The sequence below is a fragment of the Elephas maximus genome, chromosome X, assembly GCF_024166365.1.
Source record: "Elephas maximus indicus isolate mEleMax1 chromosome X, mEleMax1 primary haplotype, whole genome shotgun sequence".
NCBI classification, from domain to species: domain Eukaryota; kingdom Metazoa; phylum Chordata; class Mammalia; order Proboscidea; family Elephantidae; genus Elephas; species Elephas maximus.
This window is the reverse complement of record NC_064846.1, coordinates 99,245,621-99,262,784: the sequence shown is the minus strand read 5'-3', so window position 1 is coordinate 99,262,784 and position 17,164 is coordinate 99,245,621. Positions and strand designations below refer to the sequence as shown.

General features: G+C 39.1%; 1 protein-coding gene across 1 annotated transcript in view; it reads right to left on the bottom strand.

The window, feature by feature from the left end:
- TEX11 (testis expressed 11) overlaps positions 1–17,164 on the bottom strand; it is a 515,004-nt gene that overhangs the window by 161,530 nt on the left and 336,310 nt on the right. Inside the window, 1 exon segment of the mRNA XM_049871470.1 lies at positions 12,402–12,512. Coding sequence (XP_049727427.1) covers positions 12,402–12,512 — 111 coding nt within the window.

Below are 17,164 nucleotides of genomic sequence, written 5' to 3'. Positions count from 1 at the left end.
CAAAGGCATTCAGCTGTGTGGATCATAACAAATTATGGATAACATTGTGAAGAATGGGAATTCCAGAACACTTAATTGTGCTCCTGAGGAAACTTTACATAGATCAAGAGGCAGTTGTTCGGACATAACAAGGGGATACTTATTGGTTTGAAGTCAGAAAAGGTGTGCGTCAGGGTGGTATTCTTTCACCATATCTATTCAATCTGTATGCTGAGCAAATAGTACGAGAAGCTGGACTATTTGAAGAAGAATGGGGCATCAGGATTGGAGGAAAGCTCATTAACAACCTGCGTTATGCAGATGACACAACCTTGCTTGCTGAAAGTGAAGAGGACTTGAAGCACTTACTAATGAAGATCAAAGACCACAGCCTTCAGTATGGCTGAACATAAAACAAAAATCCTCACAACTGGACCAATAAGCAACATCATGATAAATGGAGAAAAGTTTGAAGTTGTCAAGGATTTCGTTTTACTTGGATCCACAATCAACAGCCATGGAAGCAGCAGTCAAGAAATCAAAAGATGCATTGCATTGGGTAAATTTGCTGCAAAGGACCTCTTTAAAGTGTTGAAGAGCAAAGATGTCACCCTGAAGACTAAGGTGCGCCTGACCCAAGCCATGGTATTTTCAATCACATCATATGCATGTGAAAGCTGGACAATGAATAAGGAAGACCAAAGCAGAACTGAGGCCTTTGAATTGTGGTGTTGGCGAAGAATATTGAATATACCATAGACTGCCAGAAGAACGAACAAATCTGTCTTGGAAGAAGTACAGCCAGAATGCTCATTAGAAGTGAGGATGGTGAGACTTCATTTCATGTACTTTGAACATCTTGTCAGGAGGAACCAGTCCCTGGAGAAGGGTATCATACTTGGTAAAGTAGAGAGTCAGCAAAAGAGGAAGATCCGGAGGCGGGGCCAAGATGGCAGACTAGGTGGACGCTACCACGGATCCTTCTTGCAACAAAGACTCGGAAAAACAAGTGAATCGATCACATAGATAACAATCTACGAACTCTGAATAACAAACACAGACTTAGAGACGGAGAACGAACAAATACGGGCAGACAGCGATCGTTTTCAGAACCAGGAGCCAGCGTACCAGGCAGGTGTCCTTCGGAGCCCGATCTGGGGCAGAGCCCAGGGGGGCAGATGGCACAGACAAGGGGCCCAGCCCTACCCCCTGAACTCATCCCGGGAGAGAGCCTAGCCGGTTGGCGCGGGTGGGGTAGCGGCGCAGCCGGTGGGAGAAGCACCCGGGAGGCAGTGACTGATCTTGGAGCGGGGAGAGCAGCGTCCCAGCCGAGGAGCCGTCCCGCTGGGAGTTTGGCAGGAAGCGGGCGTGGCGCAAGCATGGGGATCAGCTATATTTCCCTAAAGTGACCCTGGGGGCGGGCCCAGCCGTTCGTGCAGGCGATGCCCACGCAGTTCGCGCAAGTGGTGCTGCGCACCGGAGGTAGAAGTCCCCGGGAGGAAGTGACTGGTCTCCGAGCGGGGAGAGCAGCGTCCCAGCCAGGGAGCCATCCCGCTGGGATGTTGGCGAGCGTGGGCGGGGCGTGAGCGCGTTCCCCTGAATAGACCTCGGGGGCGGGCCCAGCTGTTTGTGAGGGCGACGCCCACCCAGTTCGCGCGAGCAGAGCGGCGCACCGGAGGGAGAAGTCCCCGAGAGGAAGTGACTGGTCTTGGAGCAGGGAGAGCAGCATCCCAGCTGGGGAGCCGTCCCGCCGGGATTTTGGCGGACGCGGGCGGAGCATGAACGTGGGGATCAGCTCTATATTCTGAGGTGCTACACTCCTAGCTCTATGATCCCTCCCCCACCCTCCCCAGGCGGCTCCATTAACATCCGAATACCCTGAGCCAGAGGGAGAATTCAGATAGGGATCTGACTGCATTTTTTTTTTAGCTGATTACCTGGAAAAACTAGTTTCCCAGTGATGGCTCGGAGACAGCAGTCCATATCAAACCACATAAAGAAACAGATCATGACAGCTTCTCCAACCCCCCAAACAAAAGAATCAAAATCTTTCCCAAATGAAGATACAATCCTGGAATTATCAGACACAGAATATAAAAAACTAATTTACAGAATGCTTAAAGACATCACAAATGAAATCAGGCTAACTGCAGAAAAAGCCAAGGAACACACTGATAAAACTGTTGAAGAACTCAAAAAGATTATTCAAGAATATAGTGGAAAAATTAATAAGTTGCAAGAATCCATAGAGAGACAGCATGTAGAAATCCAAAAGATTAACAATAAAATTACAGAATTAGACAACGCAATAGGAAGTCAGAGGATCGAGCAATTAGAATGTAGACTGGGACTTCTGGAAGACCAGGGAATCAACACCAACATAGCTGAAAAAAAATCAGATAAAAGAATTAAAAAAAATGAAGAAACCCTAAGAATCATGTGGGACTCTATCAAGAAGGATAGCCTGCGGATGATTGGAGTCCCAGAACAGGGAGGGGGGACAGAAAACACAGAGAAAATAGTGGAAGAACTCCTGACACAAAACTTCCCTGACATCATGAAAGACGAAAGATTATCTATCCAAAACGCTCATCGAACCCCATTTAAGATTGATCCAAAAAGAAAAACACCAAGACATATTATCATCAAACTTGCCAAAAACAAAGACAAACAGAAAATTTTAAAAGCAGCCAGGGAGAAAGGAAAGGTTTCCTTCAAGGGAGAATCAATAAGAGTAAGTTCAGACTACTCAGCAGAAACCATGCAGGCAAGAAGGGAATGGGACGACGTATACAGAGCACTGAAGGAGAAAAACTGCCAACCAAGGATCATATATCCAGCAAAACTCTCTCTGAAATTTGAAGGAGAAATTAAGATATTTACAAACACAAGTTTAGAGAATTTGCAAAATCTAAACCAAGACGGCAAGAAATGCTAAAGGAGATTGTTTGGCCTGATGACCAATAATATCAGGTACCAGCACAATACAAGGTCACAAAACAGAACGTCCTGATATCAATGCAAGTCAAATAGGGAAAGCACAAAAACAAACAAATTAAGATTAATTCTAAAAAATAAATAAATAAACAAAATAATACACAAAACAGGGAATCATGGAAATCAATAGATAAACTATCACAATAATCAAAAAGAGGGACTAAATATAGGAGGCATTGAACTGCCAGATGGAGAGTGATACAAGGCGATATAGAACGATACAAGTTAGGTTTTTACTTAGAAAAATAGGGGTAAATAATAAGGTAACCACAAAAAGGAATATCAATTCCATAACTCAAGAAAAAAGCCAAGAAAAACGTAACGACTCAACTAACATAAAGTTAAACATTATGAAAATGAGGATCTCACAATCTACTAAGAAAAACGTCTCAGCACAAAAAAGTATGTGGAAAAATGAAATGGCCAACAACTCACATGAAAAGGCATCAAAATGACAGCACTAAAACCTTATTTATCTATAATTACGCTGAATGAAAATGGACTAAATGCACCAATAAAGAGACAGAGAGTCTCGGACTGGATAAACACGATCCATCTATATGCTGCCTACAAGAGACACACCTTAGACTTAGAGACACAAACAAACTAAAACTCAAAGGATGGAAAAAAATATATCAAGCAAACAATAAGCAAAAAAGAAGAGGAGTAGCAATATTAATTTCTGACAAAATAGACTTTAGACTTAAATCCGCCACAAAGGATAAAGAAGGACACTATATAATGATAAAAGGGACAATTGATCAGGAAGACATAACCATATTAAATATTCATGCACCCAATGACAGGGCTTCAAGATACATAAATCAAATTTGTACAGAATTGAAAAGTGAGATAGACACCTCCACATTTATAGTAGGAGACTTCAACACACCACTTTCGGAGAAGGACAGGACATCCAGTAAGAAGCTCAATAGAGACACGGAAGACCTAATTACAACAATCAACCAACTTGACCTCATTGACTTATACAGAACTCTCCACCCAACTGCTACAAAATATACTTTTTTTTCTAGTGCACATGGAACATTCTCTAGAATAGACCACATATTAGGTCATAAAACAAATCTTTGCAGAATCCAAAACATCGAAATATTACAAAGCATCTTTTCAGACCACAAGGTAACGAAGCTAGAAATCAATAACAGAAAAACTAGGGAAAAGAAATCAAATACTTGGAAAATGAACAATACCCTCCTGAAAAAAGACTGGGTTATAGAAGACATCAAGGAGGGAATAAGGAAATTCATAGGAAGCAACGAGAATGAAAATACTTCCTATCAAAACCTCTGGGACACAGCAAAAGCAGTGCTCAGAGGCCAATTTATATCGATAAATGCACACATACAAAAAGAAGAAAGAGCCAAAATCAGAGAACTGTCCCTACAACTTGAACAAATAGAAATTGAGCAACAAAAGGATCCATCAGGCACCAGAAGAAAACAAATAATAAAAATTAGAGCTGAACTAAATGAATTAGAGAACAGAAAAACAATTGAAAGAATTAACAAAGCCAAAAGCTGGTTCTTTGAAAAAATTAACAAATTGATAAACCATTGGCTAGACTGACTAAAGAAATACAGAAAAGGAAACAAATAACCCGAATAAGAAACGAGAAGGACCACATCACAACAGATCCAAATGAAATTAAAAGAATCATTTCAGATTACTACGAAAAATTGTACTCTAACAAATTTGAAAACTTAGAAGAAATGGATAAATTCTTGGAAAAATACTACCTACCTAAACTAACACATTCAGAAGTAGAACAACTAAATAGACCCATAACAAAAAAAGAGATTGAAACGGTAATCAAAAAACTTCCAACAAAAAAAAGTCCTGGCCCAGACGGCTTCATTGCAGAGTTCTACCAAACCTTCAGAGAAGAATTAACACCACTAGTACTGAAGGTATTTCAAAGCATAGAAAAAGACGGAATACTACCCAACTCATTCTATGAAGCTACCATCTCCCTGATACCAAAACCAGGTAAAGACATTACAAAAAAAGAAAATTATAGACCTATATCCCTCATGAACATAGATGCAAAAATCCTCCACAAAATTCTAGCCAATAGAATCCAACAACACATCAAAAAAATAATTCACCCTGATCAAGTGGGATTTATACCAGGCTGGTTTAATATCAGAAAAACCATTAATGTAATCCATCACATAAATAAAACAAAAGATAAAAACCACATGATCTTATCAATAGATGCAGAAAAGGCATTTGACAAAGTTCAACACCGATTTACAATAAAAACTCTTACCAAAATAGGAATTGAAGGAAAATTCCTCAACATAATAAAGGGCATCTATGCAAAGCCAACGGCCAATATCACTCTAAATGGAGAGAACCTGAAAGCATTTCCCTTGAGAAGGGGAACCAGACAAGGATGCCCTTTATCACCGCTCTTATTCAACATCGTACTTGAAATCCTAGCCAGGGCAATTAGGCTAGACAAAGAAATAAAGGGTATCCAGATTGGCAAGGAGGACGTAAAGCTATCACTATTTGCAGATGACATGATCGTATACATGGAAAACCCTAAGGAATCTTCCAGAAAACTACTGAAACTAATAGAAGAGTTTGGCAGAGTCTCTGGTTATAAAACAAACATACAAAAATCACTTGGATTCCTCTACATCAACAAAAAGAACACCGAAGAGGAAATAACCAAATCAATACCATTCACAGTAGCCCCCAAGAAGATAAAATACTTAGGAATAAATCTTACCAAGGCTGTAAAAACCTATACAAGGAAAACTATAAAAATCTGCTACAAGAAATTCAAAAGGACATACTTAAGTGGAAGAACATACCCTGCTCATGGATAGGAAGACTTAACATAGTAAAAATGTCTATTCTACCAAAAGCTATCTATACATATAACGCACTTCCAATCCAAATACCAATGTCATATTTTAAGGGGATAGAGAAACAAATCACTAATTTCATATGGAAGGGAAAGAACCCCCGGATAAGTAAAGCATTACTGAAAAAGAAGAAGAAAGTGGGAGGCCTCATTCTACCTGATTTCAGAACCTATTATATAGCTACAGTAGTCAAAACAGCCTGGTACTGGTACAACAACAGGCACATAGACCAATGGAACAGAATTGAGAACCCAGATATAAATCCATCCATGTATGAGCAGCTGATATTTGACAAAGGACCAGTGTCAGTCAATTGGGGAAATGATAGCCTTTTTAACATATGGTGCTGGCATAACTGGATATCCATTTGCAAAAGAATGAAACAGGACCCATACCTCACACCATGCACAAAAACTAACTCCAAGTGGATCAAAGACCTAAACATAAAGACTAAAACGATAAAGATCATGGAAGAAAAAAATAGGGACAACCCTAGGAGCCCTAATACAGGGCATAAACAGAATACAAAACATTACCAAAAATGATGAAGAGAAACCAGATAACTGGGAGCTCCTAAAAATCAAACACCTATGCTCATCTAAAGACTTCACCAAAAGAGTAAAAAGACCACCTACAGACTGGGAAAGAATATTCAGCTATGACATCTCCGACCAGCACCTGATCTCTAAAATCTATATGATTCTGTCAAAACTCAACCACAAAAAGACAAACAACCCAATCAAGAAGTGGGCAAAGGATATGAACACACATTTCACTAAAGAAGATATTCAGGCAGCCAACAGACACATGAGAAAATGCTCCCGATCATTAGCCATTAGAGAAATGCAAATTAAAACTACGATGAGATTCCATCTCACACCAGCAAGGCTGGCATTAATCCAAAAAACACAAAATAATAAATGTTGGAGAGGCTGCGGAGAGATTGGAACTCTCATACACTGCTGGTGGGATTGTAAAATGGTACAACCACTTTGGAAATCCATCTGGCGTTATCTTAAACAGTTAGAAATAGAACTACCATACAACCCAGAAATCCCACTCCTCGGAATATACCCTAGAGATACAAGAGCCTTCACACAAACAGATATATGCACACCCATGTTTATTGCAGCTCTGTTTACAATAGCAAAAAGCTGGAAGCAACCAAGGTGTTCGTCAACGGATGAATGGGTAAATAAATTGTGGTATATTCACACAATGGAATACTACGCATCGATAAAGAACAGTGACGAATCTCTGAAACATTGCATAACATGGAGGAATCTGGAAGGCATTATGCTGAGCGAAATGAGTCAGAGGCAAAAGGGCAAATATTGTATAAGACCTCTATTACAAGATCTTGAGAAATAGAAAAAACGGAGGAGAACACATACTTTTGTGGTTACAAAGGGGGGAGGGAGGGAGGGAGGGAGAGGGTTTTTTATTGATCAATCAGTAGATAAGAACTGCTTTGGGTGAAGGGAAAGACAACACTCAATACAAGGAAGGTCAGTCTAATTGGACTGGACTAAAAAAGCAAAGAGGTTTCCGGGATAAAATGAAAGCTTCAAAGGTCAGCGGAGCAGGGGCTGGGGTCTGGGGAACATGGTTTGAGGGGACTTCTAAGTCAATGGGCAAAACAATCCTATTATGAAAACATTCTGCATCCCACTTTGAAATGTGGCGTCTGGGGTCCTAAATGCCAACAAGCGGCCATCTAAGATACATCAATTGGTCTCAACCCACCTGGAGCAAAGACAAAGGAAGAACACCAAGGTCACACGACAACTAAGAGCCCAAGAGACAGAAAGGGCCACATGAACCAGAGACCTACATTATCCTGAGACCAGAGGAACTAGTTGGTGCCCGGCCACAATCGATGTCTGCCCTGTCAGGGAGCACAACAGACAACTCCTGAGGGAGCAGGAGACCAATGGGATACAGACCCCAAATTCTCATAAAAAGACCATACTTAATGGTATGACTGCGACTAGAGGAATCCTGGAGACAATGCTCCCCAGACCTTCTGATGGCACAGGACAGGAACCATCCCCGAAGACAACTCATCAGGCATGAAAAGGACTGGTCAGCGGGGGGGAGAGAGATGCTGATGAAGAGTGAGCTAATTAAATCAGGTGGACACTGGAGAGTGTGTTGGCAACTCTTGTCTGGAGGGGGGATGGGAGGATAGAGAGAGAGGGAAGATGGCAAAATTGGCACGAAACGAGAGACTGTAAGGGCTGACTCAATAGGGGGAGAGCAAGTGGGAGAAGGGAGTAAGATGTATGTAAACTTACATGTGACAGACTGATTGGAATGGTAAATGTTCACTTGAAGCTTAATAAAAATTAATCAAAAAAAAAGAGGAATATCCTCAATGAGACGGATTGACACAGTGGTAGCAACAATGGGCTCAAGCATAGCAGTGATTGTGAGGATGGCGCAGGACCGGGCAGTGTTTCATTCTGTTGTACACAGGGTCGCTATGAGGTGGAACCAACTCGACGGCACCTACTAACAAAAGCAACAAACGTATCAGAAATTGAAAAATTTTAAAATGCCATTAAAAATAGTATAAAATATGATACACTTAGGGATAAATCTGACAAAAGATGCAAAAGACTACTACACTGAAAACAAGAAATCGTCACTGAGAAAAATTAAAGAAGACCTAAATAAATGGAAGTATATAACTTACTTATGGGTTGAAAAACAATCATTTTAAGATGCCAGTTCTTCCCAAATTGCTCTATAGGTTCAATGTAATCCCAATAAAAATTCCAGCAGGTTTTTTTTTTTCCTTTAGAAATTGACAAACTCATTTCTAAAATTCATTTGGATAGAGAAAGGATTAGTATAGCCAAAACAACTTCGAAAAAGAAGAGCAAAGTTAGAGGACTAACACTACATGATTTCAAATTTATTACGTAGCTACATTAACCAAAACCACTTAGGAATGGTGTAAAGATAGGTGAATAAAACAAAAAGGAGAGTCCAGAAAGAGACCCACACACATATGACAACTGATTTTTGGTAAAGGTACAAAAGCAATTCAGTTGGGGTTTTTTATTTGTTTGTTTTTGTTTTTTAACAAATGGTGCTGGAATAATTGGATTACTATGAAAAAAATGAACTTAGATTCATACCTTGCAAAAATTCACAATGGGTCAAAGATCTAAATGTAAAACTTAAAAACTGTAAAATTTATTGAAGAAAACGTAAGAGAATTTGTTTTGTAACCTGGTGGCATAGTGGTTAAGTGCTACGGCTGCTGACCAAAGGGTCGGTAGTTCGAATCCACCAAGCGCTCCTTGGAAACTCTATAAGGCAGTTCTACTCTGTCCTATAGGGTTGCTAAGAGTCGATTCCGACTTGACGGCACTGGGTTTTTTGTTTTAACCTTGGATTCGGCAAAGATTTTTTAGGTACAACACTGAAAGTACAGTGTATAAAAGAAAAAAAAAAATAAAGTAGGACTTGGTAAAAATTTAAAACTTTGGCTGTTTCAAAGACACTTAATGAAATTAAAAAAAATTTTTTGCGAAACACATATGTGGTAAAGAACTTCTGTCCAGAATATATAAAGAAAATTTAAAACTAAATAATAAGAAAGGAAAGTGGTCTACAGAAGAATGGGCAGAAGAATTGTACAGACATACTACAGAAGAAGATACATGAATGTCAAATATAAGACATTACCAAAATGTTAATTAAAACCACAGTAATATATCACTCCCAACTATTATAACGGCTAAAATTAAAAAAATAAAAATCAAAATTCCAAGTGCTGGTGAGTATGCAGATCAACTGGAACTCTCATCCACTGCTGCTAGAATGCAGAATTGTATAAACACTTGGGGAAAAATGCTTGGCAGTTTTTTTAGTTTTTTAAACCCACCCTTTATTTGTTTATTTTTTAATACGGTTTAAGTGAAAGTTTACAGTTCAAGTCAGTTTCTCATGCAAAAATCTATACACACATTGTTACGTGACCCTAGTTGCTCTCCCTGTAATGTGACAGCACACTCCTCCTTTCCGCCCTGTATTTCCTGTGTCTATTCAACCAGCTCCTGTCCCGCTCTGCCTTCTCATCTCACCTCAGAACAGGAGCTGCCCATTTAGTCTCATATATCTACTTGAGCTAAGAAGTACACTCTTTACAAGTATCATTTGTGTCTTACAGTCCAGTCTGTCTAATTTTTGTTTGAAGAGTTTGCTTCAGCAATGGTTTTAGTTTTGGGCTAACAGAGAGTCCAGGGGCCGTGTCTTCTGGGGTCCCTCCAGTCTCAGTCAGACTATTAAGTCTGGTGTTTTTACTAGAATTTGAGTTCTGCACCCCACTTTTTTCCTGCTCCATCAGGGACTTTCTGTTGTGTTCCTTGTCTGGGTGGTCATTGGTAGTAGTTGGGTACCATCTAGTTCTCTCGGTCTCAGGCTGATGGAGTCTCTGGTTTACATGGCTCTTTCTGTCTCTTGGGCTAATATATTCCTTGTGTCTTTGGTGTTCTTCATTCTCCTTTGCTCCAGGTGGGTTGGGACCAATTGATGCATCTTAGATGGCCACTTGCTAGCTTTTAAGAGCCCAGATGCCACTCACCAAAGTGGGATGCAGAACATTTTCTTAATAAACTTTGTTATGCCAATTGACCTAGATGTCCCCTGAAACCGTGGTCCCCAGACCCCCGTCTCTGCTACTCAGTTGGACAGTTTCTTATAAAGGTAAACAAACACCTCACATACAACCCAGCAATTCCACTCTAGAGAAATGAAATCTTATCATCACACAAAATCTGTATGCAGATGTTCATTACACCTTTATTCATAATCATCCAAACTGGAAACCACCCAGATATCCTTCACCTGGTAAATGGATAAACTAACTGTGGTACATACATACTATGGAAAACTACTCAGCAATAAAAAAGAAGCAACGATGGATACAGGCAACAATAGGGATGAATTTCAAATGCATTATGCTAAGTGAAAGAAGCCAGGCTGAAAAAGCTTCATAGTGTATGAGTGCATTTATATGATATTCTGGAAAAGACAAAACTGTAGGGACAGAAAATAGATCATGGTTTCCAGGGCTTGGAATGGTGGGAGGGAATGACAACAAAGGGGCCTTAGGGAATTTTTTGTTCTATATCTTGATTGTGGTGGTGGTTAAATGACTGTTGCCATTCATCAAATCTCATTGAACTATTAATATAAAAAAACCTCATGGAACCGTACATGAATGAGAGTGAATTTTGTTGAATGCATCTTCAATAAAAATGACCTTTAAAAATGGTCATAGAACCTGGGGAAGAAATAAAAAGGTTGAGCTTATGCTGTGGTTAAAAAGGAAAATAATTTCATTTTAATTCTTTTAAAAAATAGTTCAATGAAGAATCAATACTTTTAGGCCATTTCTTCTGAAAATATCAAGTCCTTTTATCCTTCAACATGTTATATCATGTAAAACAAATGCCCAGAAGTCTTTAGTGAAAACACTGATGATGGACATGTCAGCAACATTAATCTTGATACAGAGCTGACTCCAATTTACTACTCTATAATTAATTATACAGGTATACTTTACCATTCTGGAACATTTCTTTTTCAATGCAGAATGCATTATCCCATTTTTCTTATGGAGTACATAGCACAATGCCTTGCATACATACGTGTTCATATATAGTCGCCTAACCAAAAAAACCAAATCCAGTGCTGTCGAGTTGAATCCGACTCATAGCGACCCTATAGGACAAAGTAGAACTGTCCCATAGAGATTCCAAGGAGCTCCTGGTGGATTTGAAGTGCCGACCCTTTGGTTAGCAGCTGTAGCACTGAACAACTATGCCACCAGGGTTTCCATATAGTTGCTTAGATGAGTATAAACTCTGTTTAATTCCATTAATTCATGCTTCTCAACTTCTTGCACAAAGGACAACATATCTGAGGCTCAGCCTGCTCTTGGATTTGCTTAGCTACCCTGAGGGGATTAATATTTCAGCAGAGACATACCTGTAACCAATTCAAGATACATGTGTATGTGCAGACACAAAGTTAGGGAGCTTCACTTATGGATAGGACACAGCTACTAATGAGACGAAGGTCATGTGTGCAATTCCAACACTGCCCATTTGGAAAGAAAGTCCATTTCAAGGCCAAATCTCTGACCAACCACTTCCCAAGTAAGTGAAAACAGTCACAAGGTACCCTGGAGAATTCCATTCTGTGAAGGCAATTCTTAACTGATGTGGTTTTGTAGTATAAATCTCCCACACACTTCACAGCTTTTTAAACTTAATTTTTGAGTATGTTGGCTTAAATGATGGAAAGTATAAAAAAGTTTACAGTGAGAAATCTTTTCCCCCAACTCCTGTCCCACATCTCCCCAGTTCCCACTCCCTTGACAGGTAACCGCTGCTCTTTTTATGTAAACTTCGTTTCTTTTTGCATCGTATTATCTTTACATAGGAAGGATAGAATATAGATACTTAATTCCATTGTGTTAAAAACAGTCAAAGACAACTCACAAATAACATTTATATCTCTGTCAGAGTTTCCCTCTAAGATTTCAATCTTGAGTAGATAAAATTGAGTGAAAATATTTGTAGGATCACATCGTTCCACTTCTGCCATTGCTTCTTTAGCCTGAAAAGAAAAACATTGGGTCTATTTCATAAAAGCTATAGGAACCCAAATTCTCTATAGATACAACACAATCTCAATCAAAATTCCAACAGCATTCTTTACAGTAATGGAAAAACTAATCCTTAATTTTACATGGAAAGGCAAGAGATCCCAAATAACCAAAGCGATTTTGAAGAAGAACAAAGGAGAAGGCCTCACACTTCCTGACTTAAAAATATATTACACAGCTACAATAATCAAAACACATTGGTAATGGTTTAATGATAGACACATAGACCAATAGAATAGAATTGACAATCCAGAAATAAATCCAAACATCTACATTCAGGTGATTTTCGACAAGGGAGCCAAATCCATTCAATGAGGAAGGAACAGTCTCTTCAACAAATGGTGCTGCTCTACATGCAGAAAAAGAAACAAGATCCATACCTCACACCACACACAAAAGCTAATCCAAAATGGATCGAGGTCTTAAATGTTAAATCTAAAAGCATAAAGTTCTTGGAAGAAAATACAGGAACAAAGCTTTGGGGCCTAATTTTTTTTCAATGATAGATTATCAAATACAATGATGAATGAACAAACAACAGGAAAAAAAATAGATAACTGGGACCTCATAAAAGCTAAATACTTACATTCATCAAAAGACTTTATCAAAAGAGTAAAGAGACAACCTAAAGACTGGGAGAAAATCTTTGGGAACAATATAACTGGCAAGAATCAATATCTAAAATATATAGAAAACTTCTACAACTTAACAATGAAAAGACAAATAACCAAATAAAACCTGAACAAAGGACATGACCAGATATTTCACCAAAGAGGATATTCAAATGGCCAGGAGACACATGAAAAGATGCTTAACATCATTAGCCATTAGAGAAATGAAAATCAAAACTACAATGAGATACCATTTAAAGAAAACGAAAAGTAAGAAGTGTCGTAGGGGATGTGGAGAAATTAGAATCCTCATCCATTGCTGGTGGGAATGCAAAATGGTACAGCCATAGTGGAAAACAGTGTGGTGGTTCCTCAGAAAACTAGAGGTTGAGCTGTCATACGACCCATCAATTCCACCCCTAGGTATATACACCCTAGGGATATAGTAGAAGTTACTTGAACAGATATATGCACACCTCTGTTCATCGTAGCACTATTATAATAGTAAAAAGATGGGAACAACATAAGTGCCCATCAATGGATGGATGGATAAGTAAAATGTGGTACATACATACAATGGAATACTACTTGGTGATAAGAAAAATGAGTTCCTGAAACATCTTGGAACATGGATGAGCCGGGAGGACATTATGTTGAGTGAAATAAGTCAATCACAAAAAAAATATTGTATGTTCTCACTTTCATGAACAGGCAAATATACAGAAACTAATGTTCATTAGTGGTTAACGGTGATGGGAGGAAGAGGGAGACTCACTCTCTAGATAGTAGACATTTGTTATTTTTGGTGATGGAAAGGTAACACTGAATGAAGGTAAAGTGTACACAGCTTGACCAAGGTAAATTATGTCACTAAAATGTACACAAGAAAAAAGAACCTATTGGTAATTACTATGTCATATAAAATTTTGAAACAACAGCACCAACAACCAAAAAATATGTATGGGTATATATGTATGTACCCATCGACAAAAAACCAAACCCGTTGCCGTTGAGTCGATTCCGACTCACAGCGACCCTATAGGACAGAACAGAACTGCCCCATAGAGTTTCCAAGGAGCACCTGGTGGGTTTGAACTGCCAACCTTTTGGTTAGCAGCCATGGCTCTTAACCACTATGCCATCAGAGTTTCCATATATGTGTACAGGTATGTATATGTGAGTATATATGCGTGTACATATGGGTGTATGTACTTTTTTATACGTATATGCATCTATGTGACCGTACGCACATATATTCATATATATACATAATAAAGCACATACGAGCCACAGATAAATAAAGCACAGATACTTCTTAGACATAACCAAACACTTGTGGGATTGGTTTTCTGGGTTCAAAGAATTAGAATCATAGGCTTATGGATCATCTCAGTCAACTGGCATAATATAGTTCCTAAAGTTATGTTCTATATCTTAGATTGATGAGTAGTTTCTGGGGTTTTAAAAGCTTTGGAGAGGCCATCTAATATTACAACTATTGGTCTCTACTCATCTGGAGCAAAGAAGAAACTAGTCTACAGCAGAAATAGTCTACATGAACCATGACCTCATCTACCCTGAGACCAGAAGAACTAGATGATGTCCAACTACCACTACTGATCGTTCTAATCACAGTCACAATAAATGGACCCTGATAGAATGGGAGAAAACTGTAGAACAGAACCTCAAATTCCTAAAACAAAAACAAAGAAAGAAACACACAAAAAAACACCCAGACTTACTGGACTAGTTGAGACTGGAGGACTACTGCCCTGAGATACTCTTCAAACCTTGAAGTGAAACTAACCTCTGAGGTCACCTTGTAGCTAAATAACAGATTGGCTCACAAAATAATGAATACCACTTGTAAGTACTGTGCTTCTTTAAAAAATCCCCTGTATGAGACCAAATGGTCAACAATTACTTTAAAACAAATATGAGAATGTAAGGGGGCAGGAAAACTGGATTAATGGAAACAGAATAACTAGCATGGAAATGAGAATGTTCATGCATTGTGAAGAATGTAACCAATGTCACTGAACTACTTGTGTAGAAATTGTCGAATGGGAACCTAAACTGCTGTGTAAGCTTTCAAAAAAAAACACAATAAAATACTACTAAAAAAAAAAAGCTATAGGAAGTTCTTACATATTTTACTAATATCATTAACACAGTCACATTGGCCGATGGGTACTCACAGTGAAAAGACATGAATCTAAGAAAACTTTTTATAAAGAACTGCTCTCTTAACAGCAGGATGCAGACCTCAAATTCTCATAAAAAGACCAGACTTAATGCTCTGACTGATACAAGAGGGACACCAGAGGTCATGGTCTCTGGACCCTCTGGTAGCCCAAGACAGGAAACATTCCCAAAGCCAACTCTTCAAACAGGGATTAGACTGGACAGAAGGTGATACTGGTGAGGAGTGAGCTTCTTGGTTCAAGTAGACACATGAGACTATGTGGGCAGCTCCTGTCCGGAGGGGAGATGAGAAGGCAGAGGGGGACAGGAGCTGGTTGAATGGAAACGGGGAATACAGGGTGGAGAGGAGGAATGTGCTGTCTCATTAGGGGGAGAGCAGCTAGGAGTCCATAGCAAGGTGGGTAAAAGTTTTTGTATAAGAGACTGACTTGATTTGTAAACTTTCATTTAAAGCACACACACACACACACACACACACACAAAAGAACTGCTCTCTTAAAAAGCTAATGAAACAATAAGTTCTACTTCTGGAAATAAGGTGAGCCAGATATGTCAGACCAACCCTCCTGCTAAAAACAACCAAAAATGTTGGATAAGATATATGTGTAATTTTTAATTTCCTAAAAGAATAAGAAAGCAGCTAAGATAGTAAAGGAATTACCAAGGCAAACTCTAAGGAAAAGTGAGATCCCAGAGCAGGGCTTTGAACTGGTTCTTCCCGGTTCTGTCATGGCCAAGAAGGCAACAACGGAACAGATCTGAATTTTTAAAATTTGGGTGACTTGGAACCATAACTCCGGGAAAAATTACAGGTCGAAGCCCTGCTGGAAGCTTAATCTCCCTCTTAGAAAACAAGGGGAGCTACGCGTTGCATAGCAAACAAATCTCTTGCCTGTTGGATTCTGTGTAGAGTTGCAAACAGCGGTGCTTGGCACAAAGATGCCAGCTGACCATGCCACTTTTATATGCGTGTCGCACTCCTCACCTGGCAATAACCCAATCTCATGCATCAGGCTCCTGAAAGGGCTGTTTATACCTCTTCTGAGTCTCCCATTTGAGGGCTTTGACCCACAATTTTTCCCATTCTGGTTATGGTTCTGGATCACCCAAATTTAAAAAAATTCAGATATCTTCAGTGTCACTTCATCGGCCATGACTGAATGGGTTTGAACCAGTTTGAAGCCCTGCCCCAGAAAGCTAGGCAGAAAAGTAAAGCCACTTTTGCCTGATACTGGTATTGAAAATCTAACCAAATGTTCACCTTAGTTTTTTTTTTTTTTTTTAGGATTATTTTATTTTCTCACATTCTATTACCCCACGCATATCCTTGCTTGGTAAAGTAGAGGGTCAGTGAAAAAGAGGAAGACCCTCAATAAGATGCATTGACACAGTGGCTGCAACAATGGGCTCACGCATAACGAAGATAGTGAGCATGGCGTAGGACTGGGCAGCGTTTCCTTCTGTGGTACATATATGGTCATTATGAGTCGGAACTGACTCAACCGCACCTAAGAACAACAACGACACGCATATCCTTAGATATCGTGGACAGAACATTTGGTCTGAATCGTTATAACATTAAAATTTAAAAAAATTAAAAAAATTTAAATGTGGTAAGTATATATAACAAAACATTTAGCATTTCAATATGTTTTACATGTACCGTTCTGAGGCATTAATTACGTTCATCGTGTTGTGCAACCATGGTCACTATCCATTTCTTTTTTTTCTATTTTTAATTTTTTTTTATTGTTGTTGAAAATATACACAGCAAAACATATCCATTC